At 39.9% G+C, this 22,296-nt stretch overlaps 5 protein-coding genes across 6 annotated transcripts; 4 read left to right on the forward strand and 1 right to left on the reverse strand.

The window, feature by feature from the left end:
- Positions 830-2,504, forward strand: LOC104756904 (berberine bridge enzyme-like 3). The gene has a single exon (XM_010479558.2). It carries the CDS (start codon positions 881-883, stop codon positions 2,465-2,467), a length of 1,587 nt encoding a protein of 528 aa, XP_010477860.1. The 5' UTR covers positions 830-880; the 3' UTR covers positions 2,468-2,504.
- Positions 5,265-9,286, forward strand: LOC104756905 (pre-mRNA-splicing factor ATP-dependent RNA helicase DEAH10-like). Its single transcript, XM_010479560.2, has 13 exons — positions 5,265-5,508; positions 5,618-5,667; positions 5,775-5,855; positions 5,952-6,168; positions 6,267-6,684; positions 6,790-6,993; positions 7,099-7,259; positions 7,377-7,562; positions 7,738-7,969; positions 8,059-8,258; positions 8,346-8,480; positions 8,593-8,806; positions 8,984-9,286. The coding sequence occupies exons 1-12, from the start codon at positions 5,447-5,449 to the stop codon at positions 8,774-8,776; spliced, it is 2,130 nt and encodes a 709-aa protein (XP_010477862.1). The 5' UTR covers positions 5,265-5,446; the 3' UTR covers positions 8,777-8,806; positions 8,984-9,286.
- LOC104756906 (putative methylesterase 13, chloroplastic) lies at positions 9,614-11,985 on the forward strand. The gene is made up of 5 exons (XM_010479561.1): positions 9,614-10,144; positions 10,376-10,618; positions 10,718-10,861; positions 11,183-11,314; positions 11,406-11,985. The coding sequence occupies exons 1-5, from the start codon at positions 9,614-9,616 to the stop codon at positions 11,691-11,693; spliced, it is 1,338 nt and encodes a 445-aa protein (XP_010477863.1). The 3' UTR covers positions 11,694-11,985.
- Positions 12,067-13,539, forward strand: LOC104756907 (protein SPIRAL1-like 1). Of its 2 annotated transcripts, none has more exons than XM_010479562.1 (3): positions 12,067-12,164; positions 12,689-12,963; positions 13,252-13,538. In XM_010479562.1, the coding sequence occupies exons 2-3, from the start codon at positions 12,703-12,705 to the stop codon at positions 13,333-13,335; spliced, it is 345 nt and encodes a 114-aa protein (XP_010477864.1). In that variant the 5' UTR covers positions 12,067-12,164; positions 12,689-12,702; the 3' UTR covers positions 13,336-13,538. The 2 variants fall into 2 exon arrangements, with proteins under 2 accessions (XP_010477864.1, XP_010477865.1); XM_010479563.2 differs by having other exon boundaries at positions 12,081-12,164; positions 12,677-12,963; positions 13,252-13,539.
- LOC104756908 (cytochrome b5) lies at positions 14,119-15,226 on the reverse strand. The gene is made up of 3 exons (XM_010479564.2): positions 15,016-15,226; positions 14,684-14,750; positions 14,119-14,570 (listed from the first exon to the last, which is right to left on the reverse strand). The coding sequence occupies exons 1-3, from the start codon at positions 15,100-15,102 to the stop codon at positions 14,317-14,319; spliced, it is 408 nt and encodes a 135-aa protein (XP_010477866.1). The 5' UTR covers positions 15,103-15,226; the 3' UTR covers positions 14,119-14,316.

Raw genomic sequence — 22,296 nt, forward strand, 5'->3', positions numbered from 1 at the left:
TGATACTATTGACTTCCCAATTTATCACATCTTTAAATTGGGAAGTCAATAGTATCATACTAGATTAGAAACATTGCAAATCATATAAATTTTCAGTATACGAATCTTTCGCAAATAAGTGAATAAAAAAAAAAAAAAAAGTTAAAGTAGNGAAGCGTCACAAAAAAAAAAAAAAACTAATATGAAAAACATCCAAACAACAAATACAGTTAAATGCATACGGATTCAAACTCTTAACATTAATATTACGCCAGTACCACTTCAGCAGATAACGTTTCAAAGAAAAAAAAATCATTTTAACGTTTTGGAAAAAGCATCGACTTTTCTGGCTCTGCTATAAGAAAAGTCAGTTGCACTTTTAAAATAACTTAAGAAGTCTATTATATCAAGATTTCTCCCACACTTCTTGACCCCAAAAAAAATAAAAAATAAAGTCAACAGGAATTGAATGAGAAAAGAAGAGGAAGATTCAGCATAATATAATCAACAAAAACTAATCGCGATTTATTTTTTAAGTTATAGATAGGTTTTCTTTTTTATATTACTATACAAATAAAGTTTCAAAACCTGTCGACAATAAAAAAATAAAGTCTCACCTTAGGTTGTTGTAATTTCCATTTACAAAATCGTTGTAATCTACATACCTAAGATAGTGACAGTAAAGAAGTGCCCCCAGTAATATACATTGTTGTAAATTTCCACCAGTTAAATTGTTCAAAACAAACACCTACAAGTTACGAAAAGTCAAAAAATTATATTTCAAAGTACGCCTATTTGGACGAGATAGACAATTTAAATATGATTTTGTCTCTGTGTTGGCATTTCTATCAATTAAAATCCTGGTAGAGCGACGTATGAGAATAACATAAACAACAACAAAATGAAAGAAGCACTTTCTGTTTTGTGTCTCGTTCTTTTGGTTTCGGCTCTAGAAGCAGCAGCAGCGAAACCAAATTCTGAAGGCTTCATTGAATGCCTTCGCTCTCGGACCGGTCCGGAGAATCCAATCACCGACGCCATCTTCACCGCCGATAACACCACCACCTTCTTGTCTTCTTACGTGTCATACACCAAAAACAAGAGATTCCCGAGCCCTATCCACAAAAAACTACTAGCCATCGTAGTGGCGAAACATGTCTCTCATGTTCAAGTCACGGTGGTCTGCGCAAAGTCCAATGGTGTCCAGATCCGTATCCGAAGCGGTGGTCATGACAACGAGGGCCTTTCTTACACGTCGTCTGTGCCATTTGTCATTCTCGATATGAACAATCTGAGGTCTATTACTGTTGACGTGTCAAGCAAGAAAGCATGGGTTGAAGCTGGTGCGACTTTGGGAGAGCTCTACGTAAAGATCAATGAGGCAAGCCAAACGCTAGCGTTCCCGGGTGGCATTTGCGCTACGGTAGGAGCTGGAGGACACATAAGCGGTGGAGGGTACGGAAATATGATAAGAAAATTCGGACTCACAGTGGATCATGTTATTGATGCTCAATTAATTGATGCCAACGGTAAGCTCTTGAATCGAACTACTATGGGAGAAGATCTATTTTGGGCCATTCGCGGTGGTGGTGGTGCAAGTTTTGGAGTTATCCTCTCTTGGAAAATCAAGCTCGTCAAGGTTCCAAAGATCTTGACAGTGTTTAAGGTTAACAAAACATTGGAACAAGGAGGCACTGATGTTCTCTACAAATGGCAGCTTGTCGCTAACAAATTCCCTGATAGTCTTTTCTTGAGAGCAATGCCTCAGGTCGTAAATGGAACAAAACACGGCGAGAGAACCATCGCGGTTGTATTCTATGCTCAGTTCTTGGGGCGGACCGATGAGCTGATGGAGATAATGAACCAGAGCTTTCCTGAATTAGGGCTGACACGTGAAGATTGTCAAGAAATGAGTTGGCTTAACACGATATTGTTTTGGGCCATGCATCCAGCCGGTACACCGAAGACAGTCCTTCTAGATAGGCCAACGGATCCAGTATTCTTTAAGAGTAAATCTGATTACGTGAAAAAGCCAATCCCCAAAGAAGGAATAGAGAAGATTTGGAAGACAATGTTGAAATTCAGCGATATTGTGTGGCTGCACTTCAACCCTTACGGTGGAATGATGGACCGGATTCCGGCGAACGCCACAGCGTTTCCTCACCGGGAAGGAAACTTGTTCAAGGTTCAATACTATACGACATGGGAGGACGCAAACGACACGGAGGCTAGCCTGAGTACGATGAAGGAGCTTTACGAGGTTGCGGAACCGTACGTGTCAAGTAACCCGAGAGAGGCCTTCTTTAATTACAGAGACATCGATATTGGAAGCAATCCAAGTGGCGAGACAGACGTGGATGAGGCTAAGATCTATGGTTACAAGTACTTCTTGGGGAATTTGAAGAGATTGATGCAAGTTAAAGCTAAGTATGATCCTGTTAATTTCTTCAAGAATGAGCAGAGTATTCCTCCTGTACGAGTAATGTAGTAATGTTAACTCTTTCATTAAAAGTAGAATTGGGAGGAAAAAAAAGTATAATTAAGAGGAGAGATACTGGTGAGTATAAAAACAAATAATCCCCTCTCTTCTTTCTCTAAGAAGGTCTATAAGTCAGATTATAACCTTATGTAATCATTATTCTCCCAAATTGAAGAATTTTTTTATTTAAAATTTAAATAATTAACTAATTAAATTATAACTATTAAAATATTATTATATAAACCTTAGTTTTCAAAGTTAGTAATTTATATAATCGCGACATATGTCAATTATATCGATAATATTTCGATATGTGTGAAAAAAAAATATCTAATAATTATAAGAAAATTAAAAATAATAAAAATAAAAAGATTACAATTAATATTTTTGAAAGTATATAGAACCAAAAGTAATCTATTATATCACTAATTCTAATAGGAAAGTTATCTATTAAATTACTAATTTCAACAGGAAAATATGTGCAATTAATAAGGAAAATATTTCCAATTTAATTGCAATTATTATTTATTATAATCATATAGTAAAAATAATGTTATACAGAAAAGTGATTAAAGTATGAAAAGATTTAATGTGTGAAAATTAGTGATTAACATAATGTAAGAAAAATAAGATAATCAAAATAAGAAATCAATGTAATTTTCTTAAGTTTTTCAATCAGTGAATGATTAAATAACGTATTCAATATTAATATGTTATTATATAAACCTTGGTTTTCAAAGTTAGTAACTCATGTCACGACATATCAATTTAACAATTAAAGATTTTATCATGTATTAGACAAAAACTTTGTTTCAACATATTTGTAAATTATAAGAAATTAAAAATTTAAACAATTTAATAAATATGAAAAGATAGTTCATATATGTATATAAAAATAATACTAATTTTAATTTTAAATTTACTAATTCTATAAGAAAAAGAATTGAGAAAATTATACAATTAATTACTATAATACCATAATTAAATAAATTGTACTGTTAATTATTAATCCTAAAAGAAAAATGATTGTAGATACTCACCTTTACATAAACAAATAATTTTCTCATAATAACATCTTTGAATTTTTGATTAATTTATGATATTGTTGGACAAGTAGTAAAACTATTACTTATGAGATTACAAAATATGAAACAAATATATTTAAAATATGAGAATTTGTTAAAAATGCCCCTTTTGATATACCCCTTTTCAAAAATGACCATTTTACCCTTAGATGAAAATTATTTTATTCAATAAAAAGAAAAACAAAATTTTCCCGCCAAAAAATTTCTGACATATTTTCCCGCCAAAATTTTTTCAAAAAAAATTTCCCGCCAAAAATTTTTTTGTCAAAAAACTATTGATAAAAAATTTCAAAAAAAAAAATTTTCCCGCCAAAATTTTTCCCGCCAAAAAAAATTTACAAGGTTTTTAAAAGGTTTTATAAGGTTTCTACCTTATAAAAGCCTTATAAACACCTTGTAAAGGCTTTTACAAGATTTTTTAAAGAGTTTTAAAAGGTTTTTTAAACAACTTGTAAACGCTTTTACAAGCTTTTTAAAAGCATTTACAAGGTTTTTAAAAGCGTTTACAATGTGTTTAAAAACCTTTTAAAAACCTTGTAAACGCTTTTAAAAGTTTTTTAAAAGCATTTACAAGGTTTTTAAAAGGTATAAATTTTAATATTTTTGGCGGGAAAATTTTTCGATTTTGGCGGGAAATTTTTTTTTTTGGCGGGAAAAAATAATTTTTTCGGGAAAAATTTTTGATTTTGGCGGGAAAAAAAATTTTGGCGGGAAATTTTTTTGGCGGGAAAATATTTTCGATTTTGATGACTGTACATTCTTGCTGTCACTCAAAAAGGGTAATTTGGTCATTTTGTATATAAAGAGGGGTAGTTTTAAAAATGGTCAACATGAAGAGGTATTTTTAAAAAGAGATATGGAAAAAGGGGCATTTTTGAGAATGCCCCTTAAAATATTGTTACTTTTTCAAATTTGAGATAAAATTAGCTTTCAGTTTTTTTTTGATAATTATATTTTATTAATTTTTAGTTTTTATAAAATATTAAGTAAGGTATAAATTTGGTACAAAGCACATTTTTTTGATATGAAAATCATAAATGTTGATTGATTGAGTGCATATAATTAAAATCTAATTATATTATCATGTAATAATATACAAAAAAATTGTATTGCAAGATGGAACGTGTAAACTTTAAATCAAGTTTTAAAAAAATCAAATGAAATAAAAGTAATATTTTAAATACAACTTAAAATTTCAAATATTTTTTTTATATCCGCGTTAATACGCGGGTCTAATCTAGTATAATATAAGAAACTACGAGAGTCTATGTGCATTGCACATGCTCTTAGGATCTCTTTGTTGTATTCATCATTACTCAATAATTTTTTTTATGAAATCATATTTTAACAAAACACTTAATGATAGATAAATCTTATACGTTGTAAGCAATATGACTTTTGGCTTTTGAACCATGACCATTGACCATGGTGCTTTGTGATTGTGAAACCATTTATGTATGAGGATTGATTAATTAACCCTAACCCAAAATAAATAAATATAGCAAATTCAAAACATAATATATACACAAAATCCCAAACCTAAACCCTAAATAACAAATCATAAATATTTTTAGAAAACATGCACTAGCTAGATTCGATCCCAAACATTGTAATAATCCACACACTACAAAAAAAAAAAAAAAATCAAAACCATCTTAAACCGGTTCAACCGTCCGGTATCTGAATCGAACCAACCAAATAACCTAATTTTTGTTTCTCCCTGACATAGAGAATCAAACAAGACGCACGAGCGAGAGTAAAGGCCATACACATCGTCTCTTTCAACTTGCTGTTCTAATCAATCGAGCTCGATTTTAATCACTCCTGTTGTTGAATTTCTTGTCCGACTCTGAAATCTCTTCGTATTACTGTGAAGAAACCTCGGTGAATTTTATTTTGGGGGATGCCATCAATGGCGCAAGGAGAACCTCGGAGCTCTGTACAAAACAGCAAACCGAACTTCAGGTTAGTCTCTCTTACTCTATACTATCAACCATAGTGTTCTGATATGATTACCCAGAAAAGAAAATTGAATTTTTTTGCATAATGATTTTGCGATTGAAACTTATCACAGCATGAGGCAAAAAATAGCAGAACATAGAAAGTCTCTTCCTATTGCTTCAGGTGCGTGTTATTACAAACTTGGTTCTGTCTTTCTTTTGCCAAATTTTTGTGCTTTTTTTTTGTTTCATGGCTAACTCTGTTGGTGTGTTTTGTATGTCTTAATCCAGTGGAGAAACGTTTGATTGAGGAGGTTCGAAAGAATGATATTTTGATTATTGTTGGTGAAACCGGTAGTGGGAAAACTACTCGTAAGTTCAATCTCTAGTGTGTTTTTGCTTGGAATATATATAAAGTGAAACACCAAGTATTTTAATTGATCTTTGTTTATATTTCTCGTTATGAAGAATTGCCTCAGTTCCTATACAATGCTGGATTCTGTCGAGAGGGAAAGATGATAGGGATAACACAACCGAGACGTATCGCTGCTGTGACTGTTGCTAAAAGGGTAGCTGAAGAATGTGATGTTCAGTTAGGCCAAAAGGTTGGCTATTCCATTAGGTTTGATGATACTACTTCTAATGTTACTAGGTTGAAATACATGACAGATGGATTGTTGCTGAGGTAAACAAAACCAGAACTTTATTGTAGACTAGTTTTATTATTGGTGATCTCTCTCTGTTCTAACAAACATTAAAAACCTTTTGTCAAAATCTCTGCAGGGAAGCGCTGTTGGATCCTCATCTTTCTAGATATTCAGTTATTATTGTCGATGAAGCTCATGACAGGAGTGTTCATACTGATGTTCTGCTGGCCTTGCTGAAAAAAATACAGCGGGCTCGGTTGAAGCCTGTTGGTGAGAAAACTGAGATTGGTAATATGGCATTACAAGGGCAGACAAAAACAAGGGATGAGAATGGTCCTCAGCAGAATGGTGTATTAAGAGGTTGTCAAGGTAGAAAATTATCTCCGTTGAAGCTGATCATTATGTCTGCTAGTTTGGATGCACGTGTTTTCTCTGAGTATTACGGTGGTGCCAAAGCTGTTCATGTGCAAGGGCGACAATTTCCTGTTGACATTCTTTACACTGTTCATCCTGAATCTGATTATATAGATGCTGCCTTGGTCACCATATTTCAGGTTATTGATTTTGTGACCTTAATATCTCTCTCCTGCCTCTACCAGCATTTGAGGAATGGAAATTTGTAGTCATAGTAATACTAATTCTGCGTCTAATTATCTTAGATTCATATGGAGGAGAAGCCAGGTGACATACTTGTTTTCCTCACTGGGCAAGATGAAATCGAATCTGTTGAGAGACTTGTCCAAGAAAGACTTCAGCATTTACCTGAAGACAAACGAAAGCTACTGCCAATTCCTATCTTTTCTGCTCTTCCATCAGAGCAGCAAATGAAAGCTTTTGCTGTAGCTCCGCCTGGTTTTCGCAAGGTTAGAGAAGTTTAGCTATCATCTGCTTATTTTGGAGATTTGGTTGTCAGTTGTGTTGTGGTGATAATAAAACCAGTCTGAGTTATTTTTATTTGTACATTTTAGGTGATTTTGGCCACGAATATAGCAGAGACATCAATTACAATTCCTGGAATAAGATACGTTATAGACCCTGGGTTTGTTAAGGCACGAACCTATGATCCAAGGAAAGGCATGGAATCACTTGATGTTGTTCCAGCATCAAAAGCACAGACGCTTCAAAGAAGGTACCTTATTCTATATTCGTTTTTTCTTTCCATTCAAGATGGTTATAGATGGCAAAAGTTGAGTTTTATCTACAATTATATATATGCTTTCTTGTTTATTTTTGGCTTTTACTTTAGTGGACGCGCAGGACGTGAGGTTCCTGGGAAGTGCTTTCGTCTTTATCAGGAGAGGGAATTTGAGAAACTGGAAGACTCAACTAAACCAGAGATCAAGAGATGCAACCTCTCAAATATCATTTTGCAGCTGAAGGCTCTGGGAATTGAGGATATAATTGGATTTGATTTTATAGATAAACCTTCAAGGTATTTCCTTTTGTCGTGTATATTCTCTTATACTGAGAATATCGGTGGTTTGGTTTAATGGTTGCTATAACTAAAGTAGTTTAGGGAAGTGTGACTCTCATAGCTGAAGCATTTATTCTCTAATGGTTTTTCATAAACACTTTGTTGATCTAGATTTTCATCTGATTTTAAACAGTGGTGCGATTGTAAAAGCATTGGCAGAGTTGCACTCGCTTGGTGCCTTGACGGATGATGGTAAACTAGAAGATCCCGCTGGCTACCAAATGTCACGGCTCCCACTGGAACCTATTTACTCCAAAGCTCTAATTTTGGCCAATCAATTCAACTGTCTTGAGGAAATGCTGATCACTGTTGCCGTGCTCACTGTGGAGTCCATATTTTATGATCCGCGTGAGAAGAGAGAAGAGGTGAGCATACCAAAAGACCAGGAGATAGTTTTATTTTCCTTTATATTAATAGTTGATTAAAGCAGCCACTTCTATTCTTTGTTTCGCAGGCAAGAACAGCAAGAAACCACTTCGCTAGCGTTGAAGGGGATCACCTAACTTATCTTAGTGTTTACCGGGAGTCAGATGAGTTCTTGGAAAAGAAAAAAGTAGCCGGCAGTGGAAACAATCTTGATAAAATTATGAAAAAATGGTGTAAGGAGAACTTTGTGAATAGCCGTTCCTTGAAGCATGCTCGTGACATATATAGGTAGGTTATGCCTTCTTTGTAGATAATTACAGTTGATAGTTATGCCTTATGATGAATTATGATAATGACACAAAAGGATTGTTGCAGGCAAATTCGTGAACATGTTGAACAGATGGGGTTTAATGTGTCTTCATGCGGTAATGACATGCTTGAGTTTCGTAGATGTCTTGCTGCATCGTTTTTCCTTAAAGCAGCACAGAGACAATTGGACGGTACATACAGGTAGGTTACCTATGGTGGTTCGTTTAATTTTTGTAACATGTGTAAATACTCCTATTATGCTCTGCTCTTTTCATCTTAACAAAACTTCCATTGTCATCTAATGACTTGATAGGGCTTTGGAAAGTGGTGAGATTGTCCACATCCACCCAACTTCTGTTTTATTCCGTGCGAAACCTGAATGTGTTATATTCGACGAGCTCATGCAAACCAGCAAGAAGTACATCAAGAACCTCACAAGAATTGATCCCTTATGGTTGGCTGAGTTAGCTCCTCATCATTACAAAACAGCAGAGTGAATTTAACTTGTCCCCTTTGCTTATTTCAAGGTAAAACACAACAATATCTCTCATCAGTTTTTGAAATTTTAACATGGCATAGAGAGAAGATTTACATCTTTATTCCTCCGTTCCTAGAGTTTACAAGTTGCAGACCAAAGCATCTGATGAACAAGAAAGCAAAATCCCTGGTTCTTTTTGTAATCATCATTTCTCTGTTTGATGCAGATAAAACTATTTATATTCTGATGGGAGGTCGAACACTGATACCACTGGAGACTGATGCTGAACATTTAAAGGAGATGCGTTCGGTTGAAAGAAGATGACTGTGGCTGAGCTTAGCATTAATTATTAGGAAACAAGAAGCTTAATCTATGTTCATTTATAGAGCTGGAGACACCTAACGTTTCAGGGAAGTAAGGTGTGTTTATTATTGTATCTTGTAATAGATTTATACCTTTTTGGCTTTCGCCTGCACTCGACTCATCTTGAAAAGTCAAAACAATGTGCCCTCCATGTTCCTCCACTATACATCTGTCTCTCCATCTTGGCAACCAAATTTTGTTTACATTTTTTAATCATTTATAATAAAGTATCATCTTATAATGTACAAACATTCCAACTCTGAACACAGTTATTCTCATATATATTCCTCAATACCAGTCAGATTTAGTCAAAGCAATCAATGCTTTGGAGTACTTGTAACCTCAAAGTCCAATGCAGATATCTTTTGTCCCGACGTGAAGGTCTCAACTGTTATCAACAACTAACAGAGGCGAGCACGAACATGGGAACATGTAGTATCTATAAACATCTCTTTTTGTTTTGTGGAGGAACTAACACAGCAAATTCTAGAAAATGGGGAACTCGTTCACATGTATATCTCACGAACAGGAACAACGTCCCAAGAAATCCTCCGGCGGAGGAGGAGGTAACTCCGGGAAATACAAATACGTGCGTCGTCTGTCGTTGATGCCTTCATTTAGAAGACGGACACTACTTCCTTCGCTCTCCTGCTCTGGATCATCATCCACTTCGTCTTCTAAGAAAGGTGGTATCAAAGCGAAGACAAAGAAGATAAGAGAGAGACATCATCAAGACCACCACGGCCATGACAAAGACTCTCATGTAATTCAGGAGCAAACCTTAGCAGCGACTAATCTCCTCTTCAACCAAACCCCTCGTAACAGCAACTCTGTTGTTCCTCCTAGTTTCAGACGCTCCACCTCCGTTGTCTATCCCTCGTCTCAGCCCTCTGGCACCAGCTCAGGACCTGTTTCCGCCGTCCAGACTCCCAAGAAGTCAACCTCGGGATTCGTAAGAAGCTCTAGCTCTAGACAAAGGTCCAGTACCGATCCCATGATCAAGCCTAACCAGCTCGTTGACAAGGCAAGCACTTGGCTCAATAGAAAACTAATGAATTAGCCTAACCATACGTTAAAGATTGTTTCTTTGCATTTATACGATAAAATATGATATTTATTTTCCAAAACTAACTACAACTTAAACAAATTAGTTAGTTAATCGTTAGCCTTTATGTAAACTCAAAGCAAAAACTGGCCATTGAGAAATCACAGCTTATCTATATTGTGACATATGACGTATGTGTATGTCTAACAGGAGCTAAATAAGGTGGAAGCAGACTCAGAGACGAAGCGGTTCGTGTTGGTTCATGGTGGTGGATTCGGGGCTTGGTGTTGGTACAAAACCATAACTCTCTTAGAGAATCATGGTTTCCAAGTCGATGCTATTGACTTGACCGGTTCAGGCGTGAGCTCTATTGATACTAACAACATCACAAGCCTCGCTCACTACTCCAAGCCTCTCCTCCACTTCTTTGAATCCCTCAAACCCACCGAGAAGGTTCATAATTAACCTTATAAATAAACTAGTCATTATTAGTGCAAATGATGAAAATTACAACTGTTGGGTCATGTTTTAAGACATTAACGTTAATAACAGGTGATACTGGTGGGACACGACTTTGGAGGAGCTTGTATGTCCTACGCGATGGAGATGTTTCCTACTAAGATCTCCAAAGCTGTCTTTATCTCTGCTGCTATGTTGGCTAATGGCCAGAGCACTCTTGATCTCTTTAATCAACAGGTACTTTTTAATCAGGAAAATAGCTTAATTTTGGTATATATTTGTGAAAATGACACCCTGAAATTTTTTTATAAAATTGAAAGATATAAATTTGAGATTTAACGTTTTTTTTAATCAAGTAACATTGTCATCGGATAAAATAATCTTGTATTTGTTAAATTATTTTTAAATATTATGCTATTTGCAAAAATGATACTCGATCAAATTTCATATATTTTGCAAAATAAGTATCAAATTAAAATATTAAAAACAATACTGTATATATTATGCTTATAATTCCTTTTTAACTGTATTAATTTGAATTATTTAATTTTTATTCAGCTGGGGTCAAATGATCTGATGCAACAAGCACAGATCTTTCTGTACGCCAACGGCAAAAAGAACCCTCCAACTGCCGTTGATTTCGACAGATCTTTGCTTAGAGACTTTCTCTTAAACCAGAGCCCACCAAAGGTAAAATGAAAACCGAACCAATCAATCTTAAACCGGTACAGATCGATTTAATTACTGAACCGAACTTTTTTTGTAACCAATTTAAATATAGGACCTGGCATTGGCCTCGGTAGCCATTAGACCGATCCCATTCGCACCGGTCAGTGAAAAGCTTCACGTGTCGGATAAAAATTATGGTTCAATCCGACGGTTCTACATCAAAACCATGGAGGATTACGCTGTACCGGTTACTCTCCAGGAAGCAATGATCAAATTGAACCCACCGGAACAAGTTTTTCAGCTCAAAGGCTCTGATCACGCACCCTTCTTCTCTCGGCCTCAGTCATTGAACCGAATCCTCGTCGAGATATCTCAAATACCGTTCAAGAAATCATCATAATTTTTTTCAAAAACCGGATACAAGTAAAACCAAAACCGGTTATAGGATTCCCTTTACCTACCTACCTTTATAGAGATTGTTTTTATTTTTTTGAAATTGCTCTGAACAAGTGAGAACGAAACAAAACCCAAATTTGGGACCTTGTTCTTAAATTTCTTATTATTTTGTCATTTATTCACATTTTTTTAACTGTTCAAACATTGGATTAACCAGCAGTAATTTGCCCAAAAAAAATTCAATGGAACGTTATGACAAATAGCGATTAGTAACGTTTCTGTTTTGAAAAATCCGTTTTGGCCTTTTAATTCGGATAGGTGCGAAAATTACGATTTACACCCTCCAAAATATCACATCCTCCTCTCTCTCGTCTCTTAAAATTGGATTTTGCTTTCATATCATCGTCCTCACTAGGCCAGCTCGTCGTTGCTCCATTTCCGATCACCAGATCTGCCGTCAGTGTTAAGCTTTCAGGTGAATTCTATACTCCTTAGCATTTTTCTCTTCTGCACCGATATTTATTTCGTGCGTGTTCTTCTTCTTGTTGTTGTTGTTCTCTGGAATTGCAAAATTGTTTGTCGTGGTGTTTCGAATCTCGGTATCTCTTAGTGTTGTTTCTCATCGAGAAATTGATGTTTTGTGGCTTTATGTTGAGATCTCTGTGATGTGTATTCAGTTGTTGTTGTTGTGGGCGTTGCTTAATCGTTGTATGTTGGCTCTGAAAGAATCAGTCTTATGTTATAGCGTTTAACAGTGTGAGACTCTTTTAGGTTTGGTTTGCAAAATTTAGTGGTTGGTTTGGCTTCTTGAACCAGAGAAGCATGCTTGCGTTTGTTCTTTGATAAAATAATTGAAACAATGAGTGTAAATGTTAGATGAAGATCTTTTGTTTTGTTGCCTAAGTGGTGTGTGATGTGCAATGATTGTTATTAGCAGACCAGAATCTTGTATATACATCAATGTTCTGAATCCAAGGCCTTAATAAGTGTACTTACCAGGAAAAGGAGATCAAATGGGTCGTGGAGTTAGTGCTGGTGGTGGGCAAAGTTCTTTGGGATATCTTTTTGGTACTGGAGAAGAGGCTCCAAAGCCAGCCGTTAGCAATGATCCAGCTCCTCAGTCTGATACTCTGCCTGTGAATGCTGATCCTTCACCTAAACCCGTTGTTGCTCAGCCGGCTAATGTTACCAAGCAAATACCTGCTGGTATCAGTAACTCCTCTACAAACAACTACACTCGAACAGATGGACAGAACACAGGCAACTTCCTTACGGTATTATCTCTTTTTATCGCTGTAAAATTTTGATTTCCTATAGATAAAGTGATTGACATTGTTGTGTTGTGTAATCACTTGGCTATGTCATTTACCAAAAGCAAAACCTTCTCACCCACAAGTAGCAAATATTTTTGCAGAAAAAAAAGCATCCTTGAGTTTTGTTTGCATGATATGAACAAACCACAACTTCACTCAAGTTTTTGAATGAGTTAACATTTAATTATCTAAACATCTATGCATTGGTGAACCGCACAGTTTAACTAAAACAATTTTGGCTTAATGCAGGACCGGCCATCGACCAAGGTACATGCGGCCCCTGGAGGCGGCTCATCTCTGAATTACCTCTTCGGTGGTGGTGGAAGCAATTAACAACTTGTCTTTGTCCCGTCGGAAAATATGTCTCTCATCTTCTTTCTTAACTTTGTAAAAGAAAGGACATGGGAAACTTGGGTCTCCTAATATACATGTGCTTAGCCACTTACTATGTTGGATGGTATTTTTGTTTTCAAATCAGATTTGGGATACTGCTGGCTAAGAAAGGTCTCATCTTTTTCAACCACATTGTTCATTTTCTCGATCTGGTTTTTAGATTAGTGGAAATTTTCGTAGAACTTTCTCACAACAGCATATTTGATCGTATTTGTCAAATATGAAGACAAAGTGAACGCAGACCATAATACCACCACCAGAGCATTATCATCAACAGAAGTCAGAACAAGATTTAACCTATGGGATTCCCTTTTTTTTACTGGTTGGTCTTATAGAACGTGGACGATTTCAGTTCAGAAGCAATAAGCGATACATCAGTTCCTATACTTGCATGAACTTGAGAGGAGATCCATGTACAATGCAAAGCAAAGAAATTCTCCAATGATGTGGCTTTCTCAACTGTAACTTAGGGATAGTGCTACCCAACTTTCAGGAATTGGGGTTCCAATGAAACGGATCATAGCTAAGATATTCTCATGGCTATATCATAGATCCACCAGTGTCTCAGTCACATATACTGAATTGACAAGGAAGATATTTTGGTAGATGGTTATGACCTTTCTAAAATCAAATCGACAGATCCTACATAATATCAGAGGTTCACAATGCTATAGAAGTATATAATGTCGACTTTGTGAGGCAGACTTGTTATAAGGAGATTGATACCAGCAAACCAAACCATCATCCATTAATCATATCATTAAATGTGTATCGAAACATGATCCAAACTAAAAAGTCTGATGAGAGTGAAAAAATAATAATAATGATCTATCATCATATCTGTGATACAAAAATCTATAATGGGGGAGTTCTCGTGTAAAGTTGAATCCCCAGTAACTCAAAACAAGAAAGAGAGACTACTTATCTCTTGCGAGAGAGCAAGACGCGAACCGCAACAGAGATGGTGATAATGGAGACAGGAACAAGCCAATACTGCATTGTGAAATCAACAAGCTTCTGAACAGAGTCTGTTGGCTGTTCTTTCTTGTAGATCTTAAGCTCTGGCATTTCAGGTACAGAAGACTCGTCTAACTCGCCAATAAAATACTTCTCCATGAGTTCCCTAGCATCTTTGCTGTGCCCTGCATCTTCAAATTCATCCGTTGCATCTTTCCCTTCAACAACAACAACAACATCACATTTTACTTATTACATTAGAGACAACAAACAGATCAGTCATAAGCAAAGATGGTGAAAAAAAGAAGAAGAAGAAGAAGAAGAAGCTTACCGGTGACAGCAAGAAGCACATCATCTCCTCCAGGATGATCATCCATATACGAGGATACATCATAGACCTGTAAGTGTTCATCAATGTTTCCCAAAATTGAGTAAGTCAACACATTATCAACAAAAGAAGAAGAAGAAGATTCTGATTTGCTCAATCTAACTAACATATATTACAGCAATTTATAAGAATCTAGAGTCAACAAGAGATAGATATGGTTTCCGAAAGTGAAGAACCCTCTCAAGATCTTCTCCAACACACATGTACCCTTATGAATAGGGATTGAAGAGAAATTAGAAGAAAGAAACAGTTGAGAAAAAAAAAAAAGAGTAGACCTTGCCGTCGATGACGATCCAGCAATCATCTTGCTTGTTGTGAGTTGCGGTTTCTTCCATGGAGTAAAGCTTTGTGAGAGTCGGCATCTTCTTCTGCAACAGAGTAGCAATCAAAAAGGTCTTTGATTTTTCTGCGGGGGTTTTTAGATTTTGTCGACCACGCAAGTATTGAAGAAACACAAGGGAAGAGAGAACGATAACAACAACCCTACCCACCAACACCAACGTCGTCGTTTCCATTTTTTTTTCTTTTTTTTGTAGATAATTTCTTCTTTTTTTTAACTTCATTTTTTTTTTTTTTTTGTAAATTTACCTCCTTAAATCTACACAATTAATAAATCGCATTATCTAGGACTCGAACCCCAAACCTCCTAGTGTAGAAGGATTAATGAACCCTAGGCCAACCACTGGGCCAAAGGGCTTCCACAACTTCATTTTCTTTTGTCTTTGTTTTTAATTTTTTATTATATATTTTAGCAAAAATGGCTTAAGAGTTAAGACTAGATAGAATTCACTGAAGTTACAACAAATCTAGCAGAGGGAGGGAGAGTTAGATATTGTAACTCCCGCGAACCAATTTGTGTATTTTTGGTGTGGGTGTCGATCGACACCCTTGGTGGCATCGATCGACACCATGTTTTTCCGGTTTGGTCGGGTTTGATTTAATTGCCGAATTGGTTCGGTTTGGTTTGATTTAAAACCCTAATCGTGTGTTAAGTGTCTGGGACGAAAGAAGGGTTTCAGAAAGTCTCATTTGTCGCCGTTGAGTGAAAAGAAAGAGAGAAAAGAGAGGAAAACGTTTCTGGGATTTTCTGGGCTTGTTCTTGGAGTTTTTGGAGAGATCTGAAGCTGTAGGAGGGTTATCTGTTGCTGGAAACGAAGGGGGAGCTTCTGGAGGTGTTGTTTTCCACGTTTCTCAATCCAATCTTCCTGTTCTTGAGGTGAGTGCTTGACCATGGTTGATCTAAGCATGAGATCTCTCTTGTTTGTGTGTTTTCTTTGTGGTTTGTGTTGTTTTGTTGCTTGGGTTCGTTGTTTGTGTGATTTCTAGTGAATTCCGAGATGGATAGACTTGATTGGAGTCGATTTTGGGTTGATTGGAGTCGGAGTTCGTCGCTGGGATTCGCGCAGATCGTGTCTGCAGAGGAGGCATCGATCGACACTCAGGAGCATCGGTCGACACCAATTTGATGGGCATCGGTCGACACTGTTTGGCATCGGTCGACACCTTGTTGTAGCATCGATCGACACCGTTTGGCATCGGTCGACACTAGTCTTATCCGAGACTTGTTTTTCTGGTTTGATGTATTGTTGTGTGTTGTTTGTTTTGCTTGAACTTGAGGGTCTCATCTGCTTGTGTGTATAACCCAGTAGATGGGAGGATGGCCTCACTAAGTATTTATGATAATACTTACGCATCTCAATTGTTGTTTGTGGTGTGCAGGTAAAGGAAAAGTGTGATCGTGGAATCAAGGGCTATGAGGAGGAGGATGTTCTAGAGACTTGATTGATTGTGGTCTAGCTGTTGTTAGGTTGCTAGATTAAGTCAAAGGAACATTGTAGGATGTTAGTTGTTGGTTATCTCTTTATTTGATTGATGTTATTGGTTATTGGATTTGAATGTTGGAATTCTTTTGGTTTAATGGAATTTGTTTTATTTGATTATCCGCGGTTATTGATTGATGTTAGGATGTTAGTGGGTATGGGACCACTAGTAAATTAAGTTAATAAAAAAAAAAAACGGGAAGGGTTGTTTCAATTTGGTATCAGAGCCCTTACGGTTCTAGGTCTAGGGTTCATTGTGCTTTTGCTGTTGATGTTTAGGATTACATGCTATAATTGATTGTGTGATTGGCAATTGTGTGTGGCATGAAGTCCTAGAACATCCTCTTCGAGCCTGTGTTGTGATTCCACGGTAAGTTGTGTTTCTTGTGTATTAGAATTATTGTTTGCTTAGCCTTCTGTTCTTGGATGATACAGATGGTTAGGGGTGAGGATGCTGTTGGTCGCGGTCGTGGTCGTGGGCGTGGTCGTGGTCGTGGTCGGGGACGAGGTCAGGTTCCTGAGGCCAGTGTGAGTGTGACCCAGAGCATGGCCAGTGAGGAGGTGGCGGAGTCACAGGTTCATCCTAGTGTGTCTGGAGACCAGGCTGGTTTGGGTGACGGCAGGGCGGATGGGCCCGGTGTCGGTCACGGTGTTGCCCCGGGTGTGGGGGTTGCAGCGGGAGGTGCTCCAGGCAGGGAGGATGTCTTGATGGACTTGCTAGCTCAGGTAGCTCAGGCTTTGCAGCGACTTCCAGCAGTTGTGCCGCCAGTGGTTGGTGGGCAGGATCCAGTAGTGCCGCCAGTGGGTGGTGGACAGGTTCCAGTGGTGCAGCCTGCAGCGGGTTTGCAGGCAGGTGTGCAGCCGGGGGCCGAGGTAGTGGATGCTCAGTATGTGCGGATGATGGAGCAGCTGCGGCATGTGGGAGCAGGGTATTTCTCAGGAAGTACCGATCCGAGTGTAGCGGATGAGTGGAGAGAGCGGATGGAGGATATTTTCCTTTCGCTTAGGTGTCCCGACCGGTACAGGGTGGATCTGGCAGTGTTTTACTTGTCAGGAGATGCTCGTGTGTGGTGGAGGTCGGTGACAGCACGGAGGGTGCAGAGGGGTATGTCTTGGGGAGATTTTGTGGGGGAGTTTAACTCCAAGTATTTTCCTCAGGAGGCTCTTGATCGTATGGAGGCACGGTTCTTGGGTTTGACTCAGGGGGACCGTACAGTGCGGGAGCTGGATGCAGAGTTCAGTCGGCTTGTGGGGTATGCAGGCAGGGCATGGGAGCCAGAGGCGGCTCAGGTGCGGAGGTTTTTGTTGGCTCTGCGGGATGATTTGAGGACTCGGTGCAGAGTGAGGAGCTATGCTACGAGAGCAGAGCTGGTTGAGGTTGCAGCTGGGATAGAGGATGACTTGAGGTCACAGGTGGTTGTGGTCAGTTCTTCGGTGCAGCCACAGCAGTCTCAGCCGCTTTCTATTCCTAGCAAGGGCGGCAAGCCTGCGCAGGGGCAGAAGAGGAAGTTCGATGCTATGCAGAGATCGAGGCACGGGGGTGCGAAGTGCTTTGGGTGTGGTAGTAGGGACCACAAGGTGTCTAGCTGTCCACAGAGAGGTGAGCAGCGGGCAGTGACAGAGCAGCGGGCGGTGACGGAGCCGCGGACAGATACTCGGGTGTGTTACTACTGCAGAGAGACGGGGCATATCAAGCCTCGTTGTCCCAAGTTGCAGCAGAGGGCGGTAGCGGTGTTGCAGGCTGGAGCTCAGCCAGGGGTGCAGCAGGGTGTGCAGCACGGTGTGCAGCCGGTGGGTTGGATTGAGCCGACGACTCAGGTGTATTCGACTCAGGAGCCCGGTGGCACTAGTGCAGGAGCGATCACAGGTATAACCTCTGAGATTCGAACTTAGTCAATTCAATTGTTCAGATTATATTTGTTTTTGTTTGTGGTCAAGTGTTAGGTTCTCAACACATGAGGTTTGTGTAGGGACCTTGTTGGTGGGCGGGTTTAAGTCCCATGTTATGTTTGATTCTGGAGCTTCTCATAGCTTCATTACTCCGGAGTGTGCCGTGAGTGCGGGGATCAGAGGGGATTCTGGAGAGCGTTCAGGAGTTGTCAGAGTTGCTGGAGGCAAGTTCCTGAGGGTTATTGGACGAGCTGGAGGAGTTGATATTCAGATCGCAGGAGAGTCGTGGCCAGCGGATTTGCTTATCAGTCCAGTGGAGTTGTATGACGTCATTCTTGGTATGGATTGGTTGCATCGGTATAAGGTGCATTTGGATTGCTATCGGGGTAGAGTGGAGTTTGAGCGTCCAGGAGGGAAGTTGGTTTTTCAGGGTATTAGACCGACTTCGGGGAGTCTCGTGATCTCAGCCGTTCAGGCAGGGAAGATGATCGAGAAGGGCCGTGAGGCCTATCTGGTTACTATATCTATGCCAGAGTCAGTGGGGAAGTCTACGGTTAGCGGTATTCCGGTTGTGGAGGACTTTGAGGATGTGTTCCAGTCATTGCAGGGATTACCACCATCTCGGTCGGATCCTTTTACCATTGAGCTGGAACCGGGGACGATGCCGTTATCCAAGGCTCCTTACAGGATGGCTCCAGCAGAGATGGCAGAGCTGAAGAAGCAGCTGGAGGATTTGTTGGGCAAGGGTTTTATCCGTCCTAGTTGTTCACCGTGGGGAGCTCCGGTGTTGTTTGTTAAGAAGAAGGATGGGAGTTTTCGGTTGTGTATTGACTACCGGGGTTTGAACCGAGTTACTGTGAAGAACAAGTACCCTCTCCCGAGGATTGATGAGTTGTTGGATCAGTTGAGGGGTGCTACTTGGTTCTCCAAGATCGACTTGGCTTCAGGTTATCATCAGATCCCTATTCATGAGGCAGATGTGAGGAAGACAGCCTTCAGGACGAGATATGGGCACTATGAGTTTGTGGTGATGCCGTTTGGGTTGACAAACGCGCCAGCTGCGTTTATGAGATTGATGAACAGCGTGTTCCAGGAGTTTCTGGACGTGTCAGTCATCATTTTCATCGACGACATCCTGGTATATTCTAAGAGTCCTGAGGAGCATGCAGTACATCTGAGAGCAGTGTTGGAGAAGCTGCGGGAGCAGAAGTTGTTTGCTAAGCTGAGTAAGTGCAGTTTCTGGCAGCGTGAGATGGGGTTCTTGGGTCATATTGTTTCAGCTGAGGGAGTTTCAGTGGATCCAGAGAAGATTCAGTCCATCAGGGAGTGGCCGAGGCCGCAGAGTGCCACTGAGATTCGGAGTTTCCTGGGGTTAGCAGGTTACTACAGGAGGTTTGTTCGGGGTTTTGCGAGTATGGCTCAGCCGATGACTAAGCTTACAGGGAAGGATGTCCCGTTTGTGTGGTCACCAGAGTGTGAGGCAAGTTTTGCAAGTCTCAAGCAGATGTTGACTACCACGCCGGTGTTAGCATTGCCTGAGCAGGACGAGCCTTATGTTGTGTATACAGATGCTTCTAGAGTGGGGTTGGGTTGTGTACTTATGCAGCAGGGGAAGGTTATAGCTTATGCTTCGCGGCAGTTGCGGAAGCATGAAGCTAATTATCATACTCATGATTTGGAGATGACAGCAGTGATCTTTGCTCTTAAGATTTGGAGATCCTATCTGTATGGTGGGAAGGTACAGGTATTTACAGATCACAAGAGTCTGAAGTACATTTTTACTCAGCCTGAGCTGAATTTGAGGCAGAGGCGTTGGATGGAGTTAGTAGCGGATTATGATTTGGACATAGCTTACCATCCTGGTAAAGCTAATCTGGTTGCAGATGCCTTGAGTCGGAAGCGGGTGGCTTCGGCTCAGGAGCAGGATATGGAGGTGTTGGTAGGTGAGATTAGTGCATTGAGTTTGTGTGCTATCTCACAAGAACCTTTGGGTTTGGAGGCAGTTGATAGAGCAGATTTGTTGAGCAGAGTGAGGTTAGCTCAGGAGAGTGATGAGGGGCTGGTGAATGCCTCTAAGGCTGCGGGTGCAGAGTATCAGGTTTCTGCTAATGGTACTATCCTTGTGCATGGTCGGATCTGTGTGCCCAAGGGTGAGGATTTGAGGCAGGAGATACTGAGAGAGGCTCATTCGAGCAAGTTCTCTATTCATCCAGGGGCGACCAAGATGTACCGTGATCTCAAGCGGTATTATCACTGGGTCGGGATGAAGAAGGACGTAGCTGACTGGGTGGCGAAGTGTGATACTTGCCAGCTGGTGAAGGCGGAGCATCAGGTTCCTGGTGGTTTGTTACAGAGTTTACCCATTCCAGAGTGGAAGTGGGATTTGATCACGATGGACTTCGTGGTAGGTTTACCTGTGTCGAGGACGTTTGATGCTATTTGGGTCATTGTGGACCGTTTGACTAAGTCTGCACATTTTCTGGCCATCAAGAAAACTGATGGAGCAGCGGTTTTGGCCAAGAAGTATGTGAGGGAGATAGTCAGATTGCATGGTGTGCCTGCTAGTATTGTGTCTGATAGAGATTCCAAGTTCACTTCGGTGTTCTGGAGGGCGTTTCAGGCAGAGATGGGCACGAAAGTGCATATGAGTACAGCCTACCATCCTCAGACGGACGGTCAGTCAGAGAGGACGATCCAGATTTTGGAGGATTTATTGAGGATGTGTGTGCTGGATTGGGGTGGTCATTGGGCAGATCACTTGAGCTTGGTGGAGTTTGCTTATAACAACAGCTACCAGGCTAGTATTGGGATGGCTCCTTATGAGGCCCTGTATGGGAGGCCGTGTCGTACACCTTTATGTTGGACTCAGGTGGGGGAGAGGAGCATATTTGGTGCAGATTTTGTTCAGGAGACCTCGGAGAAGATTCGGGTTTTGAGGCTGAACATGAAGGAGGCTCAGGATCGGCAGAAGAGCTATGCTGATAAGAGGAGAAAGGATCTTGAGTTTCAGGTTGGTGATAGAGTGTACCTCAAGATGGCCATGTTGCGGGGTCCGAACAGGTCATTGACAGAGACTAAGTTGAGTCCGAGGTACATGGGTCCGTTCAGAGTGGTTGAGCGGGTGGGACCAGTGGCATACCGGCTGGAGTTGCCTGAGGTTATGCGTGCGTTCCACAAGGTATTTCATGTGTCGATGCTGAGGAAGTGTCTTCACGAGGGTGATCAGTTGTTGGCTAAGATTCCTGAGGATCTTCAGCCTAACATGACTTTGGAGGCGAGACCAGTGAGGGTGCTCGAGAGGAGAGTCAAGGAACTTCGGAAGAAGAAGATTCCTTTGATGAGAGTCCTGTGGGACTGTGACGGAGTAGAGGAGCAGACTTGGGAGCCCGAGGCGAGGATGAAGGCAAGGTTTAAGAAGTGGTTTGAGAAGCAGACCGCTTGAGCTTGTCTAGCCGGGTCCGAGTTGTAGTCCGTGGCTGGAGCGGGTACGGAGTATTCCAGCCCATCTCTCTTGATATTTGGTCGCTTAGGGGTGGTTGGTTGTGCGACTAAGTATCAAGATGAGGTGGTGCTCGGGATGCGGGTTGTTGGCTCCGGTTGTTGTATTTTTGGTTTTTCTGATGTAATTTCGTTGAGATTGTAACGATTATGACATTTTGAGATTAATAAGATGAGTATTTTTCTTTATGTTTGACTGTTGTTGTCATGGGAAAAGAGAAATAGCTCGGGTTTCTATTTTTGGAAAGTTTCCATAAATAGAAAGTTTCCACAAAAGGAAGGTTTCCATAAATAGGAAGTTTCTAAAATGGGAATGTTTTGTGGAAAAGTGAGGTAGATCTAGCCGGG

This window comes from Camelina sativa, chromosome 17, assembly GCF_000633955.1.
Source record: "Camelina sativa cultivar DH55 chromosome 17, Cs, whole genome shotgun sequence".
Taxonomy (NCBI): domain Eukaryota; kingdom Viridiplantae; phylum Streptophyta; class Magnoliopsida; order Brassicales; family Brassicaceae; genus Camelina; species Camelina sativa.

Bases quoted from the DNA above. Each gene is read 5' to 3' on its own strand.
- LOC104756904 (XM_010479558.2), top strand. From the start codon at position 881: ATGAAAGAAGCACTTTCTGTTTTGTGTCTCGTTCTTTTGGTTTCGGCT.
- LOC104756905 (XM_010479560.2), top strand. From the start codon at position 5,447: ATGCCATCAATGGCGCAAGGAGAACCTCGGAGCTCTGTACAAAACAGC. The intron at 5,668-5,774 runs GTGCGTGTTATT...GTCTTAATCCAG, and splicing joins GTCTCTTCCTATTGCTTCAG to TGGAGAAACGTTTGATTGAG. The intron at 6,169-6,266 runs GTAAACAAAACC...AAATCTCTGCAG, and splicing joins ACAGATGGATTGTTGCTGAG to GGAAGCGCTGTTGGATCCTC.
- LOC104756906 (XM_010479561.1), top strand. From the start codon at position 9,614: ATGGGGAACTCGTTCACATGTATATCTCACGAACAGGAACAACGTCCC. The intron at 10,145-10,375 runs GCAAGCACTTGG...TATGTCTAACAG, and splicing joins CTAACCAGCTCGTTGACAAG to GAGCTAAATAAGGTGGAAGC. The intron at 11,315-11,405 runs GTAAAATGAAAA...ATTTAAATATAG, and splicing joins TAAACCAGAGCCCACCAAAG to GACCTGGCATTGGCCTCGGT.
- LOC104756907 (XM_010479562.1), top strand. From the start codon at position 12,703: ATGGGTCGTGGAGTTAGTGCTGGTGGTGGGCAAAGTTCTTTGGGATAT. The intron at 12,964-13,251 runs GTATTATCTCTT...GGCTTAATGCAG, and splicing joins ACACAGGCAACTTCCTTACG to GACCGGCCATCGACCAAGGT.
- LOC104756908 (XM_010479564.2), bottom strand. From the start codon at position 15,102: ATGCCGACTCTCACAAAGCTTTACTCCATGGAAGAAACCGCAACTCAC. The intron at 14,751-15,015 runs GTCTACTCTTTT...GAACACTTACAG, and splicing joins GGATCGTCATCGACGGCAAG to GTCTATGATGTATCCTCGTA. The intron at 14,571-14,683 runs GTAAGCTTCTTC...TTGTTGTTGAAG, and splicing joins TGTGCTTCTTGCTGTCACCG to GGAAAGATGCAACGGATGAA.